Source organism: Candoia aspera, chromosome 4, assembly GCF_035149785.1.
Source record: "Candoia aspera isolate rCanAsp1 chromosome 4, rCanAsp1.hap2, whole genome shotgun sequence".
NCBI classification, from domain to species: domain Eukaryota; kingdom Metazoa; phylum Chordata; class Lepidosauria; order Squamata; family Boidae; genus Candoia; species Candoia aspera.
Window position 1 is genome coordinate 5,118,476 of NC_086156.1, and position 26,278 is coordinate 5,144,753.

The 26,278-nt window shown below is 47.2% G+C and overlaps 2 protein-coding genes across 3 annotated transcripts in view; one reads left to right on the forward strand and one right to left on the reverse strand.

Annotated features, from left to right (window-relative positions):
- The window catches only part of DLEC1 (DLEC1 cilia and flagella associated protein), a 54,808-nt gene extending 42,184 nt beyond the window's left edge, over positions 1 to 12,624 (forward strand). Inside the window, exons 31-38 of the mRNA XM_063303330.1 lie at positions 1,530 to 1,652; positions 2,673 to 2,767; positions 3,849 to 3,933; positions 6,566 to 6,760; positions 8,514 to 8,675; positions 10,067 to 10,220; positions 10,853 to 10,973; positions 12,379 to 12,624. Coding sequence (XP_063159400.1) covers positions 1,530 to 1,652; positions 2,673 to 2,767; positions 3,849 to 3,933; positions 6,566 to 6,760; positions 8,514 to 8,675; positions 10,067 to 10,220; positions 10,853 to 10,973; positions 12,379 to 12,505 — 1,062 coding nt within the window. The 3' untranslated portion in view covers positions 12,506 to 12,624. The remainder of the gene's footprint in view (positions 1 to 1,529; positions 1,653 to 2,672; positions 2,768 to 3,848; positions 3,934 to 6,565; positions 6,761 to 8,513; positions 8,676 to 10,066; positions 10,221 to 10,852; positions 10,974 to 12,378) is intronic.
- A 927-nt stretch (positions 12,625 to 13,551) lies between these two features.
- On the reverse strand, positions 13,552 to 25,518 carry ACAA1 (acetyl-CoA acyltransferase 1). Of its 2 annotated transcripts, XM_063303301.1 has the most exons (12): positions 25,339 to 25,518; positions 24,728 to 24,821; positions 24,462 to 24,519; positions 23,435 to 23,514; positions 22,998 to 23,040; positions 19,557 to 19,655; positions 18,740 to 18,820; positions 16,912 to 17,102; positions 16,096 to 16,275; positions 15,726 to 15,781; positions 14,898 to 15,043; positions 13,552 to 14,522 (listed from the first exon to the last, which is right to left on the reverse strand). In XM_063303301.1, exons 1-12 carry the CDS (start codon positions 25,498 to 25,500, stop codon positions 14,447 to 14,449), a joined length of 1,266 nt encoding a protein of 421 aa, XP_063159371.1. In that variant the 5' UTR covers positions 25,501 to 25,518; the 3' UTR covers positions 13,552 to 14,446. The 2 variants fall into 2 exon arrangements, with proteins under 2 accessions (XP_063159371.1, XP_063159372.1); XM_063303302.1 differs by lacking the exon at positions 14,898 to 15,043.
- Between the last annotated feature and the right edge of the window lie 760 nt (positions 25,519 to 26,278).

Here is a 26,278-nt window from a genome sequence, read left to right on the forward strand (position 1 = left end):
AGCTTCCTCCTACAGCATTTATTGCAGCGAATTAGGGCATATCCCTCCACGCAGCACGGAAGGAAAATGTTCAATTGGTGAGCAATTTAGTAACTGCATTTAAAAAAAGTCAGTGTCATCCTTTCACACATTCAACAGTTGATTAATTAAAAAAAATATCAAGTGGCAGAGAAACAAAACTGTTAATGCTGTTTGTTGCCATAACTTTATTTTTTTTATAATAACATTATTAAGTTTTAAAACAGAGAGAGAAAATATAACAGAAACTAATAATCAAGAAAAAGGAAACAAAGAGAAATAAAGAGAAAGAGAGCAGAAATGCAGAAAGAAAGAAAGATTTACCATCATTTGGCCAATCGTTGACAGTTTGGGGGAAAAGAGGGGAACGGGCCAAATGCTCCATTCCTACTTCCGGAGCATCAGTTTGCTTCCTAGCTGTTGAGCACATTGCTCAGAATGGGATGATTCTTCAAAATGGTAGGATTCTGGATTTGCCACTTCAGATTATAAGGCAGGGAGGGGGGGGTGGTGGTGAATCATTTTGAAACTGCCCCACTGCTATTTATTTATTTGCGTAATTTATATCGTGCCTGATTCCACTGTAAGACAAGTGCTTGCTGGGAGAGCAGTTGTCAGCCCTTCAAGATAGGCCAGCCCAAGACACAGAAAGAGCAGAAATTCCAGGAGTAACCATAATAAATAATAATTTATTAAACTTGTATGCCACCTGACTCTCAACAAATGCTCCTTTGTTCCTGTAGAGCAGTGTTTCTGGCTGCCTGGGGAATTCTGGGAGTTGAAGTCCATACAGCTTTGTTGTTTATTCGTTTAGTCGCTTCCGACTCTTCGTGGCTTCATGGACCAGCCCACGCCAGAGCTTCCTGTCGGTCGTCAGCACCCCCAGCTCCCCCAGGGACGAGTCCGTCACCTCTAGAATATCATCCGTCCACCTTGCCCTTGGTCGGCCCCTTTTCCTTTTGCCCTCCACTCTCCCCAGCACCAGCATCTTCTCCAGGGTGTCCTGTCTTCTCATTATGTGGCCAAAGTATTTCAGTTTTGCCTTTAATATCATTCCCTCAAGTGAGCGGTCTGGCTTTATTTCCTGGAGGATGGACTGGTTTGATCTTCTTGCAGTCCAAGGCACTCTCAGAATTTTCCTCCCACACCACAGTTCAAAAGCATCGATCTTCCTTCTCTCAGCCTTCCTTATGGTCCAGCTCTCACAGCCATATGTTTTGTTGTTTATTCGTTCAGTCGCTTCCGACTCTTCGTGACTTCACGGACCAGCCCACGCCAGAGCTTCCTGTCGGTCGTCAACACCCCCAGCTCCCCCAGGGACGAGTCCGTCCCCTCTAGAATATCATCCATCCACCTTGCCCTTGGTCGGCCCCTCTTCCTTTTGCCATACAGCTTAAAGTTGCCAAAGTTGAGAAACGCTGATCTAGTGGTGGGCTGCATTCCTGCAATCCAGCCAGGGTAACTGGTCCCATCAGTGCCTCCTTTGAATAAAACAAAACTCTTGTTTCCAGGTCATCCCTGCAGGTGGCGCTGCTGCCATTCACATCTCCTTTACTCCTCTGATGCTTCCTGAAATCATCCATAAGTTTGAATGTGAAGGTTTTGCCCTTGGCTTCATGAGTTTGGACAGAGAGGTACATAAAGCAAGATTTATTTGCATTCTTCCGGAGTTTTTTTTCCCTTTCTTCAGAGAATCGGGCTATTCTGCAGAAGGGGGTCAGCTGTGGTGCAGAGCCACTCAGAAGCTTCAAAAATCAGGCAGTGGCACCTTGTAGGAGTGACGCCCAAGATACCTAGATCTCCCTTGGGGGAGTGTCCCTACCTGTCCCACCGCTCTGCATCACAGAGCTGATCAGGGCTTCCTATCCCTTTAGGAAGCATTTTCAGGGCAGTGGTGGTGGAAGGGAAGAGTTTTCATTCCGTTTCCCCAACCCAGTGACACATGCCTATATCAGGATCCAATCTAGAGGCTGGGAAAGCCACTTCTCACCATCTTCACGCCATTGTGGTAGCAGATTTTCTGTACATCAAGTTGTAATAGACATGGGTCTTCCTCCAGTACTCCAAAGGGGGCCAATGAGTGCGCTTTAGGGAACTGCAGAAGAGGTAGGCAAGTGGCAGCTTTGTTGGGAAGTCTCCTGACACTTTGATATAGTCCCTAAAGTCCACTTCTTGGTTGAAGGGCACCACCCCCAAATTTAGACGTAAAATTGCTTGCTAACCAAATTCCGTCACTCAGCCTTTTACTGTCAGTTGCTTGGATGTCTTTGAGATGATCAGGGAAGAACATTGAACATCAGAAAGCGGTCCTTGCCACCTTTACTGACATGAACAAAGCACAGTGTTCTCTTTGGGCTCTGCGTGCTTCCATTTTAAGAGAATGAACATTATAGAGTTATGGAATAGGAGAGTTTTCCATGGTCCTTTTTTTCCAAATTGGTTGTAGCTCATTTGAAAGGAAGAAGCAGACTTTATCATTCACAGTAATAGGTCACCGTAACATAACCATCTCTAGTTTTCAGGAATAATAATAATAATAATATAATCTTATATGTTGAAAGAACAGACTTATCAAAATAAATTGCATAAACTGAAAGTGAAATATTGCCCATCCCAATCTAGTTTCATCACTGTTGAATTTTTCCCTCCCTCAGATTGTTCGGAAAGTCCCTGGGAAGGTAACTCGTGAAGATGGGCACTCTGTTGCCCCTCTGAGGATCGATTTGCAAGCATTCGTCAAACCTGCTTTGTAAGCCAAGTCTGGGTGCTTAAGGGGCATATTCTGAAATACGAGTGTGCCTTGGGTCAATGATGACAGCGTGAATATCAGGGAAGAAATTAGGGCCTTTCTTTGACACTGGTGAGACCACACCTGTATACCATGATGATTCTGGGCATCCCATTTTCAGAAGGTTATAGACAAGCTGGGGTGGGTACGGAGGAGGGCAACAAAGAGGACCTGCCCTATGAAGGAAAGAGAGGACCTGCCCTATGAGGAACAGGCTGAAGGAACTTGGGATGTTCAGGCTGGAGAAAAGAAGATGGAGAGGAGACAAGATATTGGTGTTCAGATTCATAAAGAGAAGCTACCTGGAAGATGGTCCTGAACTATTTTCCATGGCCATGGAAACTAGGACCAGAAATAATGGATATAAACTTCAGGACTTAGATTTTTATTTCAGTAGAAGGAGAAACTTCCTGACAGCAAGATATGTGCACGGTCAGACAGTCTACCTACAGAGGTTCTGGATTCTCCATCTCTGGAGGTTTTTAAGAAAAGGCTGGGCAGCCACCTCTCATGCATGACTGAATTGTTCTCCTATATACTGCAGAGGTTGGACTAGATGATCCTTGTGATTCTTTCCAACTCTACAGTTCTGTGATTCTTGATGTCCTCCAATGCCCCTAAAACTACTTGTAATTTGAAGGCTAGTTCAGTGGTAGAACATCTTCAGGTAAAGCTGGAAAAGTCGTCAGAGTTGCCATGACTGAGCTGGATGACCCCCGTGATTTCAGTCCAGAAAAGTATCTTCTGTTCCTAGAACGTGGTTGTGTGGGTCATTTCTAGAAGATAACACTGCAAAGATGGGGTGTTGTTTCCACTCCATCCCAAGAGGGATGATGTCAGTCACTTAGAACCCTGGTCATCCACAGACATTGATAGTGCAAAGTCCGAGTTGCAGGGTTGGTGCATGATTAACTTTGCATCTTTATTTTCCCTTTTAAGCTTTTTCTGGGCTTTGAATTGCCGTTCTTCATTGCTTGAGTTTTCCTGTTTTGTCTGTCATCATTTTTACAGTAAGTCACAATATTCCGCTTTCTTCCTGCAGGTTGACGGTTGAAGTAGCTCATGAGGAAGGGTTGGTGTTTCATGCAGTGGCCAGCAGTCTAATCCCAGATCCTGCTCTCAAGGGTGTAAGTAATGCTTTGCTTCTGAAGTCATCAAAATGCTTGCATTTCTCAGAGGAGGAAAAAGGTGGTGGTGGTGTTTTAACTCACACATTTATTGTTTGGGGAAAAAGTCATTTTGAAACCTTCACACCCCACTCAGTTCAGGGATACACTAAAAGGAACGTGCAAATGCAAGAGCACTTTGTAAATGAACATGAGGCCACTGTTTTATGTGGAACTACCCTGATTTATTCCTAAAATCATTTAATTGTTCACAATAAATTAGCCAAAAAATAATAACTGAAGATGTAAACGAGGTGGGGAGAACCTGTTGAGCTTGGCTTCTGGAATTCTTTGTGGCGCAGGGTTGAACTGTGGAGTCCTCGGTGCTTTCTGAGCCTTGTTGTTTTCTTGCAGACATTTCAGTGCCAGGCTAGGCAACATCTTCAGTGCAAAGAGGGAGCGGGCCTTGCTCTCTGCTTGTGGTTTGTCAAACCGTGGTATATAAACAGAGAGCAGGTCCCACTCCCCCTTCGCACTGAAGATGTTGCCTAGCCTGGCAATGAAACGTCTGCAAGAAAACAACACGGCTCAGAGAGCACCGAGGACTCCACAGCTCTGGGATTCTTTCCAGCCCCTTTACCAGCAGTAGCCAGAGGAGGTATCTGTATTGCTTCTTTTTAACAAAGAAACCGGTTGTGTATGGGGGTGTTTGTGTGCATGTGTGTCCTGGGAAATGGGGTGGGCTGCATAAGCTCTGCTCTGGGTCACGGGGCCAGGAGGGAGGGGGTTTAGAATGCAGGGACTGACGGAGTCCCAACCTCCTCGATGCGACTTCTTTCAATGTACTGTTGGGTTGGAAAGAATCAAAAGGTGCCGTTAGCAACCTTCGATCAAAGCAAAGCCACTTTCTCCAACTTCCTGCTTTCCAACAAGGGCTGGTATTTCCCAGCTGTTTGTCCTCAGAGCACTGAATCAGTCTGTCTGAGCAACAGAAGGCTTTATACATGTTCCTGGCATACAGCTCCCATCTTCATCCCCACCTCCACCCTTCCTGCCGACTGAAGGCTCCCTTGAGCTGAAGTTCCACAACAACTGGAGAAGCACACGCTGATCTAAATAACTGGGGAAGATGCAGTACTTACATTAACATTTTGATTATGTCCCTGCTGGGGGCGGGAATGCAACTGAGGGAGTTGGCAGAGAATAGGCTTGGAAGCTGGAACCCAGAATCAGGGAGTTTGTTGCATTGCCAAGAATCTTGGCCTTCCTGAGATCAGTTTATACAATTCATACGGTGTTTGGGCACAGGCAAGGATCTGGAGTAGATGGAGGTTACAGTGATGCCCGGCTGGTTATTCCATGCCCTCAACACCTGCTTGTGCTTCCCCTGTAGAAACTCTCCTGATATCCCCTTCCCCCTAGTTTTCCACCATGTTGGAATCTGGATGTTTTTTGAATGCAGTGTTTAGGTTGAGGTACTACTGTGTATCTGAAGCAGCTCATTTCAGCCAAAGGCCCCTTCTGTCCTTGCAGGTCTCTGAAGTGAATACAGGGCCATTGCAGCTTCCATGGAGTCATGTGGACTCTGCCCCTTATAAGCTGGAGTAGCCTCACATCCTCCTCCTCTCCCCTGCCCTATTCCCCCCCCCACCCCCAGATCTGTCTAGTGGACAGCTGGAACAGAACTGTTGCAATGAATGCATGTTTTGTCGGAGGCTGTTCTTGGACCTGGCTGTTCCCATAATGCTCCCTATCGTGACGCCATCTCAGATAAAAAGTGAGTTCAGAATTCCAGTAATTTTTACTGGCAGGTATATTTGCCTACTCACTCTGATACTGCAGATGGTTTTCCACCATTTGAGGTGTCTGCCTGTATCCAGTAAGAGTCAATAATAGTTGTTGTTGATTCCTTCAGTCGCTTCCGACTCTTCGTGACTTCATGGACCAGCCCACGCCAGAGCTTCCTGTTGGTCGTCAACACCCCCAGCTCCCCCAGGGACGAGTCCGTCACCTCTAGAATATCATCCATCCATCTTGCCCTTGGTCGGCCCCTCTTCCTTTTGCCTTCCACTCTCCCCAGCATCATCATCTTCTCAAGGGTGTCCTGTCTTCTCATTGTGTGGCCAAAGTATTTCAGTTTTGCCTTTAATATCATTCCCTCAAGTGAGCAGTCTGGCTTGATTTCCTGGAGGATGGACTGGTTTGATCTTCTTGCAGTCCAAGGCACTCTCAGAATTTTCCTCCAACACCACAGTTCCAAAGCATCTGTCTTCCTTCTCTCAGCCTTCCTTATGGTCCAGCTCTCGCAGCCGTATGTGACTATGGGGAATAATAATAGTGTCTACAGCTAAAATAAAATAATAAAATAAAATAATAAAATAAATAAAATAAAATAAAATAAAAATAAAATAAATAAAATAATAGTGTCTACAGCTAAAATAGCCTTCTCTGCCCTGGAATTTCCACGCCCTGGACCTCAACTCCCACCGTTCCTCATCCAGCAGCTGTCTAGTTGCAATATTTTGGGTATTGGAAGTCCCAGGAGGTGACCAGGTCAAGGAAGGATGTCTGTCCTAGGAGTGACGTCAGGTATCTGAAATGTGCTGGTATCAAATAAAATGGAGTTACAGGTTCTCTGTATGTTCTCCCTCAGGTGCTGACCTATTCCGCCACCACTCTGAACGTGAAACTCACCAATAACACAGAGACCCCTCTGGCATTCAACCTTATTTTATCAAATCCCTTCTCTATATCTGGCGTGGACCCCGCCAAGAGTCTGAAAACGTCTCAGAGCGAAGGGGGTGAAGGAAGAACACACCTACTGCTCTACGCATTAGAAAATATGTTGGTACGGTCTTGTCCAAGGGACAGTGGGCAGCTCAGGAGCACAGTGGGTTAGATCCAGGTGGATGATTGAACTGGGGCCAAGCTAATTCCCAGTATTGTAGGCCACAACCTTAGGAGTTAGGTCCATTCGGACGGGTTTTTCAAACTGGGTTCCACGGGACAGGAATGGGTTCTGCGGGACAAAGAGGAAAGAAATGTTTCTGCAGAGGGCTAAAGCTTCATCTCTCGCACAGGTGTTTCCCCCCCCCCATTAGGTACAGTGAAAAGAGCAGGTCTTGTCAGCTGACATGCAGAAGCCCTACCCCACTTGATCAGGGGTTCCAGGAAATTGTGTTTTTTGTTTTAAAACAGTCAGGTTCCGTGGCCTGAAAAAGTTTGATAACCCTTGCATTAGGGCAGTGTTTCTCCACCTTGGCAACTTTAAGATGTGCGGACTCCAACTCCCAGAATTCCTCAGCCAGCATGGCTGGCTGGGGAATTCTGGGAGTTGAATCCACGCTTCTTAAAGTTGCCACGGTTGAGAAACACAGCATTAGGTTGCCGAAGATGATCCTGGCATGAGCGTGGCCACTGCCAGGCGAGAGATGACCTCGGCATCCCGCTGTCAAGGCCCCACATTCCCTGGTAGAGAATCAGAGAAATAACAAACATTACTTAAAGCAGCCCTGAATTGGTCCCCTTTCTGAACCTTTCTGTGCACAAAACAGGTGGCGTTCGTGGTTTGCATCCAGACCAGATCACACATTTTGGCAGAAGGGAGCTGGAAAAGGCCAGGCAGTGGCTACAGCTCGGAGAGGGTAGGGAAAGAGAGGTGCTGGGAAGATTGTAGTGAGGGGCAGAGGGGCAGGTGGTTACACCTCGCTTGAAGATAATATTGGCCCTGGATTTAGAGGGCTGCTGGTTTTGCCGAGCTTAGCCACCTGGATCTGTTCCCGCCCTGCCAGCAAAGTATTGCGTACCCTTTGTGCATTGCATTCCATGTGTATTCTGCTAATTACCGAAAGAACATTGTCGCTTTTTCAAGAGACAGTTTAGTTCATTACAGTCCCTGACCAATGTTTTATTCTACTCTAAAATTATAAATTAGCAGGGAAATTTAAGAAGCAAATAAGGTAAAATAGAGACATAAAGTGTGTGAAAGAGTTTAAGCGCAGTCTTTAACAGCATTAAAACCAGAGTAAATAAGTAAGATGTTAACCGTAGAATATTAATAAAATATAATTCCATCGGTTACATAAATTTATATTTAGATTAAGAACCTCCCAATATTAGTAAGAAAATATGTATAAACCGTAACTTTCCAGAAGTTCAGAGGTGACTGTGAGCTTTGATGAAATCAAAAGAAATCAGTCAATTGGGAGGGTATGAACCTAGGTGTAACTACTTAAAATTTGGAAGGAATTGGTCTCCGTTTGAGAGGTAGGTTTTCAGTGTTCCTCAGAGGGCTGCCATGGCTAGAGAAAGCCTCTTGGGGCCATGGCGTTTCTCCTTTCCCAGTGACCACCCTGCAGCTTGAAGGAAAACCTTTAGATCAGCTCAGTTTTCACAGACTCAGAACCACGGGCTCGGGAGGGACCTTGGAGGTCTCCTGGTCAAATGTTTTGTCTGTAAAACATCCCAGTACAGAAGCACGCAGTCCATTTGCCCACTGATGGAAAGCGGCTGAATCAGCAATCATCCAATCACCCATTTTTTTCCAATCTCAGCCCCCGTCCCCCGCCGCCGCCAATTTATTTTAATCTGGTTGCTCGTAGGTGAAGGTGTCGTTTCTCACAACCATTGAATTACTAACCTACCAACATCTTCCAGAGGACCATCTGCCGCTAGGGCTTCAAGTGATCCAGCATGAAAACGGGGAGAAAATCCTGGAGTTTAGGCAAGATCTTATCATCGAGTACAGCAACAAAGCTACCCAGGTGACTGGATGGAGGGAAACTTGAAGCTGCCAAGGTAGTTTTTATTTGGACCAGTTCATGCAAATGGCAGATTTAACAGGTGGTGTCGGGCCCTCAAGCTGAGTCCCGTATTTCTTTCACTTTCTGGCACATCTTTAGGATCATCCATGGGAATCTTGGAAGGCTTGGCGGGGAGTGGGGGATCTCTCTAAGAATGGGCGATTAAAACACGGTTAGCTGCTGCTCCTCTCCAGCCTTCCATAAATCCCCCTTCCTCGGCATCTACACCAGCACTGACCAGCTTGCTCTGAACTTCCTTCCTCCTCCTCCTTTATCAAAATGTCATCCGTTTGTCTGATTTATATTACCGCCCCTCTCCCCCAATGGGGAGAATTGTATCCACCCAGAAAACTGTTGGTATTAAATAGAATAAATGTTTAATATTAAATCATTGATATTGAATATTGCTGACTGGACTATGAGGGAGATGGAGATCTATTCTGGAGGCCATCCTAGGTGGTTCAGCTGGGTTTTGCCAAGAAATTCTGTCAGAGAAGCTGCAAAAGGCACTTCTGAAAAGCACTCCCTCTCCCTTACCCTGGTTTCGGAGGTTATTGCCATTCATCTGTTTTGCTTGAAACAAGAATCAGAAGCCTGGTAGCCCTCTTCCAACTATCACGTTTTATTAAAAGGCGCAAGCGTTTGTGAAATGCAAGCTCACTTTATCAGATGCATGGAGTGGTTTAAGCTGAAACAAGACCAGCCACTGGGGTGCGTGGGGAGTGACGTCATGCACGTCATGATGATCTAACGCAAATGAAGCAAAAGGTTTGTTTAATACAATTCGGAGTCCACCGTACTCCAAGTGATCCTAGTTGGCGTGCAATTTAAAAAAGAAGGAAGAATAAAAAATGCAGGAACAGATCTTATGCATCAGAAAGCAAACTCCTTAGAACAGTGTTTCTCAACCTGGGCAACTTTAAGACGTGTGGACTTCAACTCCCAGAATTCCCCAGGGTGGACTTCAACTCCCAGAATTCCCCAGCCAGCTGGGAGTTGAAGTCCACACATCTTAAAGTTGCCAAGGTTGAGAAACACCACCTCAGAACAAATAAAACATCCTATAGGGGCGCAGCCACTACCCTGCCCCAAGGCTTGGGAGGACAGCCAAGTTTTCAGGGACTTCCTTCATATAATTTGTCATTTGGTGTGATGACATCCTGATCTACATGATGTCATCGTGGTCTCTTCCAGATGCCTTTGCCCACAAAGATCACATCCGGATCCTGCCTTAGATGCACCCTAGAATATTTATTCTCCCCATCCCATGGGGACAGCCAGGGGTGACCTTGGCCTTCTCAGAATGCTTTTCATGGTCCCCTCAAAGGCTGTGGGGCTTGATCTTGTTGCAGGTGCTCCCCATGACCGCACAGCTGACCGTCCCAGTGCTTGAGCTTTCTTGCGAAACAATTGATTTTAAAACCTGCCTCGTTAACCAGACAAGGTCTGAAGGCGTACTTCTGGTGAATCGCAGCAGATGCCGAAGCTACTGGGCTGCTTTGCTGAGTAAGAGAAATGGGAAAACTGGTTTTCTTTGAACTGATGCAAGGCTCCCCATAGAGAGGTCTATAGGGAGCCTGTATGTTAAATTCTGCAGCGTGTAGAAAATGGTAGAGTTGGCAAGCCCTGAAGTAAGACCTGGTGTGTATTATTCTGGAATAGAACGAGAATGGAAGAAATTACCTGCAATACAGTGCAGAGCGTTTTCAGGAGCTCGAGTTACTCTTCACATCTAATTTATTTATTTATTTAAATTTTGAATAAATCAGTTGTATAAATTCAAGGAGAGCCAGTTTGGTGTAACAGATAGAGCCATTGGGCTAGAAACCCAGGGGCTGTGAGTTCTAGTCATGCCTTAGGTATGAAGCCAAGTGATGACTTTGGGCCGGTTGCTCCCTCAGTCCTAGAAAGAAGGCAAATGCTTTCAAAGATGTGGCTAAAAAAAACCTGCAGGTACTTGTCCATGTTAGCTGCGAGGGGTCAAAACGTGACTCAGAGGCACTTAAGAAAAATCCGTAGATCACGAGCAATCTCAACTGAAATTTTCATATCAGCACCGAAGGATTAGTAGAGGATTATCTTTCTTTCAAGAATATTTTTTGGAATTTTGACCAGCGCTTCTTAATTCCATTTTCAAGCTGCAGAGGAACGACACAAAGACCCAGAAGTGTTTTCCCTCTCTCCAAATAATGGCATTCTTGAAGCACGCAAAGGTACCACGGCTACCAAAGCTTTCCTGGTGATCCGCTTCACCCCGAGGTAGGTTGTGAGAAGTCCTTCCTGATTCTTCTGCACGTCTGCCCCCTCCCAGCCCTCAGACAAAGGCAGATGTTGAAAACCCAACTTAAGGTGCCAGTTCTTGATGCATTATACCCAAGGATAACTGTGCCTTGTTGTAGAAATTGCCCATTAATGGATCGGACTGCTGGTGGCCCCCGAGTACAGCACAATAACTGTCCTACCATTACCCATCTCTCCTTCCTTAACATAAATGAGTGCAAAGTAGCATGAGTGTGGGAAGGTGATGAACCTTACCTTTCTTGGTCACCAAAATGAAGCTTCTAACTTGTAAGCATCCCAGCATCCCATCCCTTTGCTGCTGATGCCATAAATCCATCTTTTGCCAAGCCAGTGGATAGAGCTCAGTGGTGGACAGACACCGAGAAGCTAAGATGCTTTCGCCCCAGTTCTTCCAAGCCAAGATAGAGATCTTACGACACCGGCCCACTGAGGCCAGATTAGCTGCAGGCAAGTTGCCCTATCATCAGTGAACGAGGCCTTATAATTTCCACGGCCAGGACGGTTATGACCTGGGTCTCGAGCACGGAGACTCTTGCTTGCAACAAAGCTAAACCAATGGCTGTGTAATCTGGACCAAGGATAAGGCGCTTCTGGCTTGCTAGGGGCTTCCTGGCATTTGCAAATTTGGTGGCAAAATGATTTGGGGCAGGATGGCATTCCCACCCTAAACCTTAATCCACCTTTCAAAAACAAGGTGGGAAGGACAGCAAGAGAGGACCGCTTCTTTCTTTCCCCACTTTTAAATCTTCCCAAGATTCAAAATGGCATCGTTTGGGGCATTTTCATGGGGGAACGGAAATAGTGTGCCCTCCAAAGCCATACTGCTCCCAGTCCCACCTATTAAAAAACCCTAAAGAAAGGGGGGAAAAAAACCGGGGTGGGGAGGGGATGACGCACTTCAGCCCCAGCACTTCTGATGACCTTATACTGCCATGGGAGACGGTGGGGATCTCCCATTCAGGGGATGTTCAAGGACATCCAGAGGGCCATCTGCTTAACTGCTGCACCGGGTTAGACTTGATGCTCTCAGGGGCTCCTTCCAATTCTTGGACCTTGGACGAGTTGAGCCCCCGAACCAGGGAGGTTGCCTGGTCCTGTTCTAGAAGCCTTGGGGCAGGCAGAGCTCTGCAGCCAGTCTTCTTCATTTCCTCTCCTGCAGCCTGCCAGAGTTAGTGTGGATGACGGGTTTTTCACTGCTAGACGCACACAGCTCTGGACTAAGGGGGTGGGTGACCGAGGGCGGCAGCAGCAGCACACCACACAAACCCTTGCTTCCTTGCAGTTTCCAGCCACGCGTAGGAGAGCCCTTTCATGGCTTGAGTCAAAGGGGGGACTCGCTTCTTACCATCCTCTCCTTTAACAGAGACAGCGTGGCCTATGAAGCCACCGCGACAGTTGTTGGCATGCTGGGGGAGAAGCCACACCTGCTCCTCATCCGCGGAACGGGCTCATATGACGAAAAGTATGAAGAGTTGCTCAAGGGCACCTGAAGAACAAGCCATGGGGGGGCCTTGCTGTGAGCAGCTTAAAAGTAGCTAGTTTTTGTAAGATTAGAGAAAATTAAAATATTTCTATCACTGGCTTGGGTGCAAGCTTGACTTCTCAAATAAGGACCTAGCTTCTGCATGGACATGGCCAAGGCTGAACGGCACCTTCACTAGGAAGCCTTTGCCATGGGCTGGGCTGGGCTGGGCTGGCCTAGCAATCACCGGGGCTGCCTCTGAGATTCAGGAGGTCCCTGGTTGAAGAACGTCCCGGTTTACGGATGACTCCTAGTTAAGAACAGACTTCTATAAAAACTACTGTACTAAAAATCTGAGTTAAGTATGATGTTTCGGGTTAAACGCACACTACTACTTTGGGTATTATTATGAAGTGTTTCTTAAGTTTTTCATATGCATAGAAAGGTAAAATATATACTATATACTAACGTTTGACTAACTGATCCTAATAACTGTTCCGACTTGTATACAAAGTCGACCTGAGGACAGACTTAGGAGCAGAACTCGTTCTTAAACCAGGGACCTGCTGTACTTAACCGTATAACTAGGTTCACACGATATGCTGTCGTATCATTTCCTTAACTGTAGTTTACTGAAGAAATCACAAATTCTGGTTCAGCCTAACAAATTAAGCCATAGACCAGGCTTATGGTTTAATTTCATACAATGCACCAAGCTAAAACCAAACAAATACAGCCTGGCATGTGTTTCGAAGTAAACCTAGGCTTTTTTGAAAGTGCCTTTTGAGTGGATTCCCAAGTCCATATATCACTCAAAGCAGTAATGTAATTTTTCACAGGAAAAGAATGTTAGATCTCAAACTATACCAGTTGCCCTTATTCAATTATTCACATAACCAATTTTAGTAGGAAGGGGTGCAAATTAAGGGCATCTGGATTCTGCTGCCTTTGCACAGATGCAGCAAGAAAGACAAAACCAGAGCAGAAAGTACTTTAGCATCTAACTTGGTACCAAACACCGCTCTATGTTAGATAGAATGGCTTTCTACTAATTAAATGACTCGGAACCATTCGGAGGCTTCATTAATGTAATTTAATCCATTGACAGAAATTTAATTAGTTAATTAGAACATCTCTAAGAATTGGTTTAGCTCCTCAGATCACCAGCAAAGCCAGTCTGAGCAATTTCCTGCCAAGACAGCAACTGAATCATCTGATTTCCAACCTGCTGCTTATGCTGCTGCTCCTTTTAACAATTTAGAGGTCAGTTGGTGGCAGTTTTGTTCCTGATCATGGTAACAGTAATATTTTTAAAAGAACATACCTGGTCCCAGTTTATCTTTAAAAATGATGTGGGATGAACTAAAGTCACCTTAAGGGGAAAAAAAACTGGCAACAGCTGCTTGTGAGTACCTAGAAGGCTTTGAAATGGAGCCCAACAGGGAGGGTGAGGTGCCATGATTTTTATTGTCCCCCAATGTGCTTGTGCCCCATTTTCTAGCTGCTGCTAGTGGTGGTGGTGACTTTTCCCCCAAAGCAGTACTCTGACTACTTTAAGGAACTCGCTGGCGTAGACTCAAAAAACCCTTGTTCCAATTGCACATTAATCCCAGCACTGCAGATAAGGCAATCTATTTCAGACTATCAGTCAAGTTCATCAAGCATCCTTACTTCCCTTGCGCCAACCCCAGCCCACCTGCCTTTGGCAGGTAGGTCCCTTATGCCCTAGTGATTAAGGCATAAGAGCCCTGCAAGAAGACCTATTGTTACTATGTTTTCTTAAAGACAAGCAGCCTAGGGCCTTGCTACATCCCATTCCCATATTCATTCCCAGGGCACTGGATTTGAAAGCTCTGTCCACCGCGGAGGGCACACATCTAGCATTCATAAAGCCAGCTGCACGTCAGGATGGATCACAGGTCACTTCCCAGGCCCTGAGAGCAGGTTGCACAACAGGCCGAAGTTCTGTTCACTTCCCTGGATATTCAAACACCGCAGCGGCTCCCATCCCGGTCCCGATGCACATTGAGACCACGCCATAGCCCCTGGAACAAGAGCGCACGTTAGGGCTAAGCTCCCTGGGCAGAGGGTCTCGCGGATCAGACGTTTGGGAGACACAAAAGGATGCTGGGGGAGAGAAGGCCTTATATACAGAGGGTTACTGGCTAAAAGCAGCACAAATAAGCAGCTATCCTAAGCGAGAGTTTCGAGATCAATAAAATTGAAAGCAGATACAGCAAGGTATCCAGCATCTCCCCACTTTCATTTACGCAAGTCAGAACTTGCAGGAGATCAGGTTTTACCCGTCAGACATCCTGAACAGGTTGAGAAATTCCTTTGGTGTACTGAATGCAGCACTCCTTTAAAGCAACAAGCGAAAGCCACGTATTCCACCCATAGCTTGTGCCTTCCACACTCACCTCTTCCCCCTGCGCTTCAGCTCGTTGAGCAAAGTGACGACTTGCCGAGCCCCGGTGCACCCCAGAGGGTGTCCCAAGGCAATGGCACCACCCAGAGGATTCACCTTCTCCACTGGGATGCCCAGTTTCTCCACACAGTAGACAGCCTGGAGAAACAACACAGTCAAGAACTCTTTGGGGAACCAATTTCACCAGGGGCCTCAGCTGGGACAAACAGCTGGGACAAGTGGCCTCTTCCTTAACTCCTTCAGATTCTTTTTTTTTTAAATCAAGGTTTCACATTTTATAACAACTATTTCCGCAATCTGCCCTGACAGGGTATCTCTGCCCATACACGCATCAGTATACGTTTACTGAGGCCACGCCGCACTGAAACGCCGTCTGTTGAAAGGATCGGAAATTGCAATGTAAGCCAGGGAGGTTAGAAAAAAATGGACATCGTGGTAGTAAGAGGCAGAGGGGAGAAGAAAGAATGGGACCAATGGCCAGCTGGAGGTATGTTTAGGTTCACGGGTGGCACACGCAACCATGCAGACATGCGACGCCACTTTGGTAGAATGAGAGGGACACGCTGTGTTCGAAGATTTCAGAGGCCTCATTCCCAAACATGGGGGCAGGGCCAGGACAAACTTGGCTTGGGGAAATGTTGAGGGAGCCAGTAAACGGCCTTGGCGCCTCCAGGTCCTCTTTCACAGATGCAGTCGGCCTCACCCGGATGGGCCGGGCAGAGACTCCAGGGCAGCTGAAATCTCTCTTGCTAATGTTCACAATTAGGAACATCTTTATTTTACAGTATCTTCACCATAACCTTTTCTTCAGAAATCTTACCTGACTAGCAAAGGCCTCGTTGATTTCAAATATGTCAATATCATTCACGGTCAAACCTGCAGGTTACAGATTGATACGATTAAACAAGTAAAACCCACCTCTTTCGGGGAGGTGTTACAGGTGACGTACAGTGGTGTTTCAAGGCCCTTCCTTCATTCTGCTGCCCCAGAGATGCCCCCAGGCAGTCGTAAGACTCACCCCAGGAAGACCCCCACCCCTGAAGCCACCGTGAGCAAACAGAAGGTGGCAACAGATTGGGGAAATGGTCCCCTCCACCCAGTCTTCTGCCAGGAGCCCTTCCATCAAAAGGACTCAACTAGCCGCGTGGGCCTCGGCTCCTTCCCTCCCCCCTCCCAATCCCACTCCTCACCGGCTTTTTTCAGTGCCGCAGGAATGGCATAGGCTGGCCCTATGCCCATGACGTCCGGTGGGACGCCCACCACAGCGTACGATTTCAGCACCCCGAGGACGGGCAGCCCCAGTTGCTCAGCTGCGGAACGTCTGGCCAGGAGCACCGCGGCAGCCCCGTCGCTCACTTGGCTGGAATTGCCTGTGGGAAGTAATTTCAAGCACGGCGAGCACAGGCTCAGTCACAGGACGCAGGCAGACGGGCAGACCGGCACAACTGGGTGAGTCGCATTACAGTCATCCAGGGCCAGCAGCAGAAGAGATTTCTGCGTGGAAATCTCCATTAAGGCCTGGCCAACTGTTCCACAGGAAAAGAACATGGCCAATAATTTTGTATTTTTAATTTCTTTTATATTTAAATCTAATTCAATCTAAAAACAATTTACACAAGCTCTCCAGATTGTGTAATCTGGAAATAATTTTTCTCTCTTATCACATTAAAAGGACACTTTCGTAACAACTCTGGGAAACGTATCTAGGCCTATCAAGGGCTCTGCGCATCCTTGGGGGGCCTGTGTTCTCGGTGGCCAAGATGGCATACAAGGAGACCTCCCTGTATTTTATCCTGACAGCCACCAGTTTGCAGAATAAGCTGGGCTGTGAGATGTCAGGACACGGCCTAAAGTCCCCATGTGTGCTCTGGGGCTAAACAGGAATTTGAACCCGGGCCTTCCAATCCCCATCTATTGCTCTGATACCATCCCCATTAGAGGAAGAGAGCTGGCACATATTTTCCTGACTCAATCCCCCCACTTCATCTCTTCCTCTGGAGGCTTACCAGCTGTGGAAGTCCCATTCTCCTGGAAGGCCGGCTTCAGCCTGGCCAATCCCTCCAGGGAAGTGTTTGGCCTGATTCCTTCATCCTGCAGCACAGTGATTGTTTTCTCAGTGCCCTGGTCATCAGTGAAGGTGGTCGTCACAGGGACAATCTCATTTTTAAACCACCCCAACTTCTGAGCTTGAGTTGCTCTGGAAACACACCACGCCCAAAAAATTACCTTTAGAACATTTTAAAACTCAAAGCAAAAACTGCTACTAAATAAGAAAGGGGCCCAGATCTATTTTACAACTTTCATGAGAAACCTCTCCAGCAGAGACGTTAAGAGAGAAAAGAGCATTGTTGTTACTATTCCTGGAAAAAATTGAAATTCTACCCTTGAAAAATGGCTGTTATGCAGCACCAACCCTGATCAAACTGTCATTTGTCTTGCACAGTATCACGTGATACCAACAAAGAGGGTTCCTCTCTCAAGCAAGTTTATCTTCTACCAGGAAAACATGTTTCATGGTTCATAACGGAAGGCGCAGATTCCCTATACAAGTACATACAAGTGAGAACACATTCTCAAGTTAGTGGTGATACAATTCCAGATTCTAAAAACCCAAGTTGGTTTGTAATTGACAAAGCTTGCGAGTGGCTGCTGTTCGAAGCAGATGAATGAGCTAGGAGACTGGCGGGCCCACAGTCCGGTGCTTGTGGTTTCTTGGGCCTTGACTCGGGGGGTCAGAATCAGAAGAAAAAATGGTTCAGCCTTGTTACAAGTCTGAATCAGCTCTCTGTTTCAGCAAACACTGTACCCTTAACCTGGGTTACTTGCCCTGGATGGACTGTGACTGTGTGTAATTCTTCTCCAGCCGGCATGGAAGCAGCTGAGCTGAGTTCTCCAGCACAACTAGGAGTTAGTATCTGAACAGAACTGCAGCCACAGATCAGTCTGCGCCCTCTGGGTCACAGCAAACTTCCTTGGGAGGAAGGGCACAGCACACTCAAGGACCTCCAGAGCCGGGCATACATCAAGCCAGCTGAGCTGTGCCAGAATGTCAGCCGGCCTGGCGGACAACGGAAGCTGCAACCCAACCCATCTCACAGGCACAGAGGCGGAGGGACTGATGTAAACCTGTGTGAAGCCACAGCCTCAGCGCCTGCCTAAGCAGAAGAGACTGCCAAGGAAGAAACGTTATTTTATGCAGAATGTCAGATTCCTGCGCTTGAACAAAGTTAAGGGCATGAGTGGGGGCGGGCATACGGTTTCGTGACTGGTAGTACCACAGCGATGATACGGGGAAAGGCTTGAAGACCGAACTGCTTGGGAGCAAGGCTAAGTCTGAAAAGCTCACTACCTGGCAACAGCTTTCCCAACTATATACAGCACTGGGACATCCAGTGACCAGTTTTTGATTGAAACCGTTGCTTTATCATCAAAGAGAAAGGCTGCCCTGATAACCACTAAAAAACTGGCTCATGTAGAGGAACAAAATAGACACTCTAATTCAGTGTTTCTCAACATTGGCAACTATAAGATGTGTGGACTTCAACTCCCAGAATTCCCCAGCCAGCCACGCTAGCTAGGGAATTCTGGGAGTTGAAGTCCACATGTCTTACAGTTGCCCAGGTTGAGAAACGCTGCTCTACAAGTTTAGCTTTACAGAGTAAGTGAAGTGCAGCCAAACAAACACTGGCTTGCAACTCTTAAGTCTTAGGCTGGTCCATCTTTATGATTCTGGCATTTGCTCTGAAAAATAAGAACCACAAGCAACATAAAGGTGGGAGAAACTGCACAGAAACAGCGAAGACTTGCCAAGCCAAGCCAGGCCCCACCACTTACTTCTGTTGGGAAGCAAAGGCAAAAGCGTCTTGCTTTTCTCGGGAGACGCCAAATCTTTCTGCCACATTCTCAGAAGTTATTCTGAAAAACAATATTAAAAGGCATGTGGATCAGTTCATTGGCTCTAAAGCATCTTATCTATTAAAAAAAAAAAGAACGGATCACTGAGTGTCCCAAACGTTCTAACTCATGGTTGCCCATAAATTAATTCAATGACTAAAATCATCACAGCTTCCAAAAGTAAATTTGCAGTAGCTGAGATAGATGGTGAAAGTGGAGGTTTGGAGAAAAGAGCGCCCGTAAGCTGCGTTTCCAATTATCGAAGCATCTTACCCTCTTTTTTCAAATATACAAAATGGTGTGTATTCGTTTCACTTCACAAAGACTGCAACTTTTTTTCATAATGCAGAAAGCGGACCTTTTATAACAATATTGGGTATGATGGAATGACATCCCAACACTAATGAATCTAGAGGTGTTTTATCCACCCAGTCATTACTCACTTACCTTCTCAGAATCTTAACAATGAACAACTGGTATCATGTGCTTAAGCCCATGTTCCTCAACCTCGGCTACTTTAAGATGTGTGGACTCCAGCTCCCAGAATTCCCCAGCCAGCACATCTTAAAAGTTCTGCAGTGGCTAGATTTAGTGGTGGTCTTTTTTTAAACCACGGCTTGCTGAATCAGCAACACTTGGTTGCATTTGTACAGCATACTCAGCCAAAGCCACGCTGTACCCTAGGACAATGTGTGAACCCAGCGAGCGTCAACCTTTTACCGTCAGAAATGGAGAAACGAGAGCAGCGGCCTCTTACCCCATGGGGATCAGACAGTCTCTGGCTTTGCTGTTGTCCATCATGCGAGAGCTGACATCCCCAGGGTTAGTTGCACTGCGGAGAGACATGCTCTCCACTCTGGAGGAACAAGAGAAGGTGTTTATGAACATTCCTCATTCGTACAAATCATGCCTGGATTCCTGAAAAGCTAAATGATAAGAAATGGATAAGCAAGCATTTTGACAGAAATAGGCAGGTAAGACATAAGTTACTGTACGACAAAAATGTGAATCTGTCTGCATGTGAAACTTGGACCGCTGGAGAATAGTTAACTAAAGCTTCAAGCCGTACCCAGGAGGAAGTCCATTGATTTATTTGGACTTATTTCTTGGCAAATGCAGAGAGAGCTGCATTATCAGTGCTATTTCAAGAGACCTGCAGATTCTGCAAGTTGCTTTGCCCTATCAGATCAAGGACTCTGAGCTGGAGACTTTTATACCTCAGGCATTCCCTACTTTAACTTCAAAACAGCCCACTGAAATCTATTTATTTATTTATTTAAAAGACCACCCCAGCCCAGCACCTGGAGGAAGAGCCCACTCTTCAGAGCCTTCTGGAAGGCTATGACCATAGGGGCCTGCTGGATCTCAGGGAGGGGGAGGGTGTTCCACAGGGCACGGCTGCTGGGGAGGAGGCCCACCGCCCAGGCTCCACTGGATGGCAACATTTAAGGGAAGGGACCTGGAGTACACCCACCCTATCTGACCTGGTGGGCGAGAAGGTATTTCCAAGCAATTATTTATAGGAGTACAGCATTCAAAGTCAACAATGATAATGGCAGCAATGTTTTGGCATTAAAAAGAAAAACACACACTACTCTGTGCCACTTAGGATACAGACCCGTTTGTGAGATTTCCTGAAATGGCCCTTCTTATTCCAACCTAATATATTCATTATTAAAGAAGTAGTTGCAAATGTCCCTGTAGTTCAGTTTTCCCCGCAGCCACTGGTCCAAGGTCTCAGCTATTATAGAAGAATGGAAACCCTTGACTTAATGGCTGCTGGCCAAAAAGTTCCTCTCGAAATCAGTAAGGCACCAGCTAAAGCCACAGATTCAGGAGAAGTGGTTGAGATGGCTCCAGAGAGAAACGCTAGCCTAAAACTGCAAGAGACAAAAGACCTGAGGACTTTTTATCTTCAAGGTCTGTGTGACTGTCTTGACAGTAATACTGGGTTCTAAATATTTGTGCATCTAAGAAGCAGAGCGGTTACCAAAAGAGGAGGTTGATCCAAGTGTACAGAAGGGGCTGTTCTGAGCTCCACTGGAGGAGCTGACTGCTTTGAGGTTGGACCATTTTTGCTACTCGGGGAACCAACCAGCCTCAGAGCAAAAGATTTCAGCCACACACATTTTATACCCCTCTTGATTAGATTTGGCATACTATAAACTCCTTGTAGCAGCAATTGTGAAAAGCTAGTGGAAGTTTGTGGACTAGCAGAAGATTAAGTAAATCCCACTCGTCATGGTTTATTGGGTCAATGTTTCTCCATAGCAGGTGCCACGCAGATGCAGGCATGTGGCAATGTGAACTTAGCATTGCACAAGATCAGGAAGCTCAAGTCAGCTTCCACAGAGTGTTCAACTTTGTTTTCAGGTTATTCTAGCAATTAATTTGCCAACCAGGCTTTGCCGAGCCCACAGGTAATTGCACAATTAAAACCAAGCTATGACACTTACAAAAGGCATAAAGCCACATGTGCAGGCACATCCCAATATTTATTTAACTACAGCCATGGGTTTTGTGTTCTGATATAGCACTTGAATATCAAAGGAGGCCTGCAGCTCCTTTTCACAAGGCCCCGCGCAAAGCAGGTGGAGCAATTGCTTCATCTGGAGAGATCTGGAGGCAACACCAAACAATGCAGCCATTTGATTAACCCAACCTAGTTTTCAAGTGGATCACCTAAAATGCATTTATACAGATTGCCACACTGCAAGAGACCATTACAAAAGAATGAACAGCATTTATAATATTTTTGCAAACCCTTGGAATTCTGTCTTACTAACACTGGGACACCTGTTCCTTTAAGTTCAGTTTTACAGATGTGGCACTGAGGCGGGATTGCTAAATTGCCAAGGCGCTCCATTGCTGAGGGGTCTGTGGCTGAAGAAGAATTTGAACCAAGCAAATACCAAGCCTCACACCAAGCCTCACACTGTAATCCTATCTCCAGCAATGGCTGCCATGGAACAAGCCTTAACATTCACCTTATGCGACGGGACAGAAGCAGGAAGGACTTAAGAGGACGCATGTTTGTTTCATTTCGGTAACTTCTGGCTTACAGGCCAAATTCTCCCTGGGGGGCTCACCATCCAGGCCATCATGCTAGTTCCCTGGAAGCTGTTTTCTCTGGCCCCTGCCACCATGCCAAGAAAGGAACGGCCTATCTCTCAACCCAAGGGCAGAGAAAGGGCTGGTCTGCAACAGAGGATAAACCTTTTCTGCCTGAAGCTCTGAGAAGTTCTTTACCCAACTTCAGTGGAGAGAAGACTGGTCACTCTCACACCTGGGCAGGGAGCACCACAGCCGAGGAGTTTAAGCTGGCGTGGGCTTGATGTGTGCATGTGAAAATACAGAAAGGGGCCTTCACCAGTGACCTGACGCCGCAGACATTTCAACCTTTGGTAACCTTCCGACCATGGGCTGAAAACTATACCCACTCCTGATTTCCAGCAGCCTGTTGTGCTTATTGCTTACCACACTTTATGTATCAGGGACGTAGGCTAGACTGGGGGATGGACGGGCGGACAGATGGATCACAGAAAAAGGCAACCAAATTCTAGTCTGTACTGCCACCGAGGAAGCTGCATGGATGTAGCGGTAATGGAGATCTGTGCTACCGAATAGAACTCTCACAGTATCCCCCTAGCAGCCATGTGAATTAGTGGAGAAGGTATCCTTTTCAACCCAGAGCATCGATCGCCGCTAATCTCTTAACAATTGCATGCCAGGAAAAAGCAGGGGACTTAATTCCAGGAATGGTCTTGACAAATGCAGAGCGTGCATTTCACAATGCCTTTACTCATTTTAATTAAGCATGCAGCACAAAATGGCTATCTGTTAAGATGATTCAAATCTTAGCTTTACCACTCAGTTGCTTTTAAAAATCTGTAAGGCTGCTATAGAAGAAACTGTATGAACTACCCTGAGGTTATTATAAATCAGGTTAAATAAAACTATTTCCAAGACAGTTTAGGAAAGGGCCCTTGAGGCTGGTATTTTGTAGCAGAATTCAATATCTAAAGCACTCTCTCACACTCCTGCAAAATGCTGGTCTCAAGAAATCCTCTTCCAAACTAGCTGCCTCAAAATACAGATTTTCATAATCTGCTTGAAAATACCACATGACGGTGGTAATAGAGAGACAGAAGGGCTGCTATTAGTGAGCAGTGAACAATTATGATAAAAACAAGCTTACCCACAGGCCAAGCCAATATCATAACAGCCATTTCTAATGCCACCTGTAAATAAAATGAACAAATTTTAAGTCAACCAGTTAACCCCACATATACCCTCCTTGCAAATGCTGCAGGGAGCACGGGGTGGGGGTGGGGATCAGCACATTCCCTAAGATGGTAGTTTTTTCAGAAAGGAATGAGACAGAATATATCGACCTCCTCCTAGAAAAATAATATTCCCAGAACTCTGTAGAACTTACTGGTACCAGGACTATAACTTCCTCTGCAAAAAGTATTAAAGACAACCCACAAAGAACATTACATTCTAGCAGTTTAAATCTCTACCTGTCACAGTATCAAGGCTTTCAAAAGCACTGTGCTTCAGTTACTGAAATGCTATATTTATTCCATGCATGGAGTCTGACTATCACCTTCACACGAAACACAGCCCTCTTACCAGCAATATTGACCACAGCTTGCAACCCAGACGAACACTGCCGGTTAACACACGATATTGGGACAGTCTCTGGAATACCACTGCAACAAAGAACAAGATACTTCATCAGCATAGAAAGGGAATTGGAAAACAGCATCAGACCTTGGTGGAGTAATTCATTTTAAGGATTTCTTATGCCTTGATGATCTTGGTTTGTGATCTTAGAAGCCACTGAAAACAGTGTAACTAGGATCTGATGCCGTTTCATCTACATCACTCTGCAATCCCCAAACAGGCTTACGTAGGTCAGCGCTCTTTACTAATTGACTGAAAACTGTCAAGAGAGCCCCGCTTGAGATGCAAGGGATTAAACAAAGAACATACTGCTGTATCACCCTTTATAAAACTATACCACAAATATCAAGACGGAAAACCTTAAATACAGCCCAAGTGACTTAGGGCTGGAACTGAAAGGGGATTCTATCATGGCAAATTGGTCTGCGGAACTACCCTTTGATCCCCACAGCAGGCCTTGGCTCAGCACAACATCCAGTGATTCTCTCAAGCCACAGCAAGTGATAAACATAAGCACTCACCGAGCTCTATGGTCACATGAAAAATGTGACACAGAAGAGCTCCAAGGTGTCAAAAACTGCCCAGAGTTGCTGAGAGGCATATACATTTAATAAACTATTATTATTAAAAATGGCATTTGCTCTTACATCATTTTCCTATCTGACAGTGGTGCCTGCAGCAGACCATGAAGATGCCATATTAACAACGTGGAGGAAAAAAGGGATATAAATCTAGCCAACAAATAAATAACCCATTAACTTCCTGCTCTTCTTTTTACAGGATATTCTCACTTGCATCAGCCACACAGTACAAACAGCAAGCAAAAAACAGCAGCACAAGGGCCTGATACCAGACAGGCCATCCACATGCCCTCTGTCCTAGTTTGTCAGCATTAACCAACCCAGATCCCACTTTCGTCTCTGCCACGATGACTGTGCCCACTGCCTCACTTGTAGATGGGGGCAAAGTTCACCTTAGAAACTGTCCAACTCTCGCCATCAGGGCTCCAGCCCCAGGTTGAAGTACGTTCCCTAGATGCAAAGAGAGAGAACTGCTTCCATTATCGGTTATCGGCGGTTCGGCTGCCCTTCCGGACATGCTGCAGCAGCCGGTCCTTAAAAAGGGAGACGGGGAGACCGCAGCCCACGCCCCGTCCCGTCCCAGTGGCCTTGCCACCTGCAGCCCCAGAGGAGGGGGGGAAGAGGGCAGAGGCCGGGGGCTCCGGATGGAAAGGCTTACCCACGCAGATGTCGCCCAGCCTCTCGGGGCTTAGCTTGACATCGCTCAGGACAGCAGTCATGACCGCAGCCAGAAGCTCGTCAGGTGTAGTTTCCTGGAAAGGAAAGGAAAGGAAAGGAAAGGGAGGGGAGCCTACCTGGGTGGCTCAGCACCCTCACCCCATCTGTAGACAGGCTGGAGGGGGGATGATGGGAGTTGCAGTCCAACTGCACCCATCGGGCACTTGATGTGGGATCCTGCCGGGCAGCCTTCCCCCACATTCGCCCCCGCCCCGTAAAATCTAGGACCCTTCCAGGGGGGTCAGACCATGATCCCCAGCCAAGGGGATGGACTACACCTCCCATATCAAGAGCACGGCCGGGCTAAACGGACCAACGCCACCCCCCGCCCCTCCAGAGGTGCTGGGCTATTGCTGTCAATGACGGCCGTGAGGCTGGGAGTGATGGGAGCTGTAGTCCGACGCCACTAAAGGAGCCAGTTTTGGGGCATTACTGGGGAGGGGGGTTGGTTCTGTTTCGTTTCGTTGGAAAAAGGCTTCGCAAGAGGAGCTCGCGGGGCCGCGGAGGCGCTTCAGCCCGCCGCCCCCGCCGCAGAGGCCGCCCCGCGCTTACCTTGAAGCCGCCCCGTTTGCTCCTGGCGATGGGGGTCCGCCGCCCGTGCACCACCACCACGTCGTCCGGGCCGGACAGCCCGCTCCGGCAAGGGGAAGGCGCCCAGGCCCGCCGCTGCCCGGAGCCGGACAGATGCCCGAGGACCACCCGCACCCGCTCCATCTCCGCCGCCTCAGCAACGATGAGCAGGTGCGCAGGAGCAGGCGCACAGCATGCCGGGAAACCAAGGCGCGCGGGCCCCGCCCCGCCCCCGCCGGCGCCATCTTACCGTAGGCGGAGAGGCGGCCCGAATAGACTCTGGAAAAGGAAGAGTCACACCCCCATTTCGACTCCTTCCATTCTAAAGGCCGGTTCTGCTCGCTAAGGCAGCCGACGGCTCTCACTGTTAGCACCCTCCCCGTGAACGCACCTACGGACCTCTCCAAGCCTCGTTTCGAAGGCCCAATAGGAACCGAGTTTCTCATCCTCCCGGAAGAGAGCACTCCTCTTCACTTTCCTATCTCTACGGAGCTGCTGCCGCCGACGGGGGGCTGCCGCCTGCACGGGTAGGCGGGGTCCGCTATGCATCCTGGGACGTGTAGTTCTCTATAGCCGCCGTCACTCCCCGGCACGGCCGGGACGCGCGAGTCAGCGTGACTGTGCTGAGGCGATGAATTTATACATCTGAACGTGCCGGGCGAGGATTCCTGGGCTGCCCTGGTTTGCAAAGCTGCTTTAAGCGAAAGCTTGCGCCAACCAGCAAACGCAGTACTCCCCTTCCTGCCTCTCCTGCTGGGAATGTTTGACCGTCCTCCTGTCGGGCTCGTGAAATTGCAGACTCGGAGGCGGGGAGAAGATTTGGAAGAGAACTACAAGGCAAAAACATGCCAACCAGCCGTTTTCAGGACCCCACATTTACCACTTTTTGCATTTAGCCAGCCGCTGCCAAAGATTTGAACAT

Bases quoted from the DNA above. Each gene is read 5' to 3' on its own strand.
- ACAA1 (XM_063303301.1), bottom strand. From the start codon at position 25,500: ATGGAGCGGGTGCGGGTGGTCCTCGGGCATCTGTCCGGCTCCGGGCAG. The intron at 17,103-18,739 runs GTAAGTGGTGGG...GTGTGTTTCCAG, and splicing joins GCCTTTGCTTCCCAACAGAA to AGCAACTCAAGCTCAGAAGT. The intron at 16,276-16,911 runs GTAAGCCTCCAG...TACTTCCCACAG, and splicing joins GAATGGGACTTCCACAGCTG to GCAATTCCAGCCAAGTGAGC.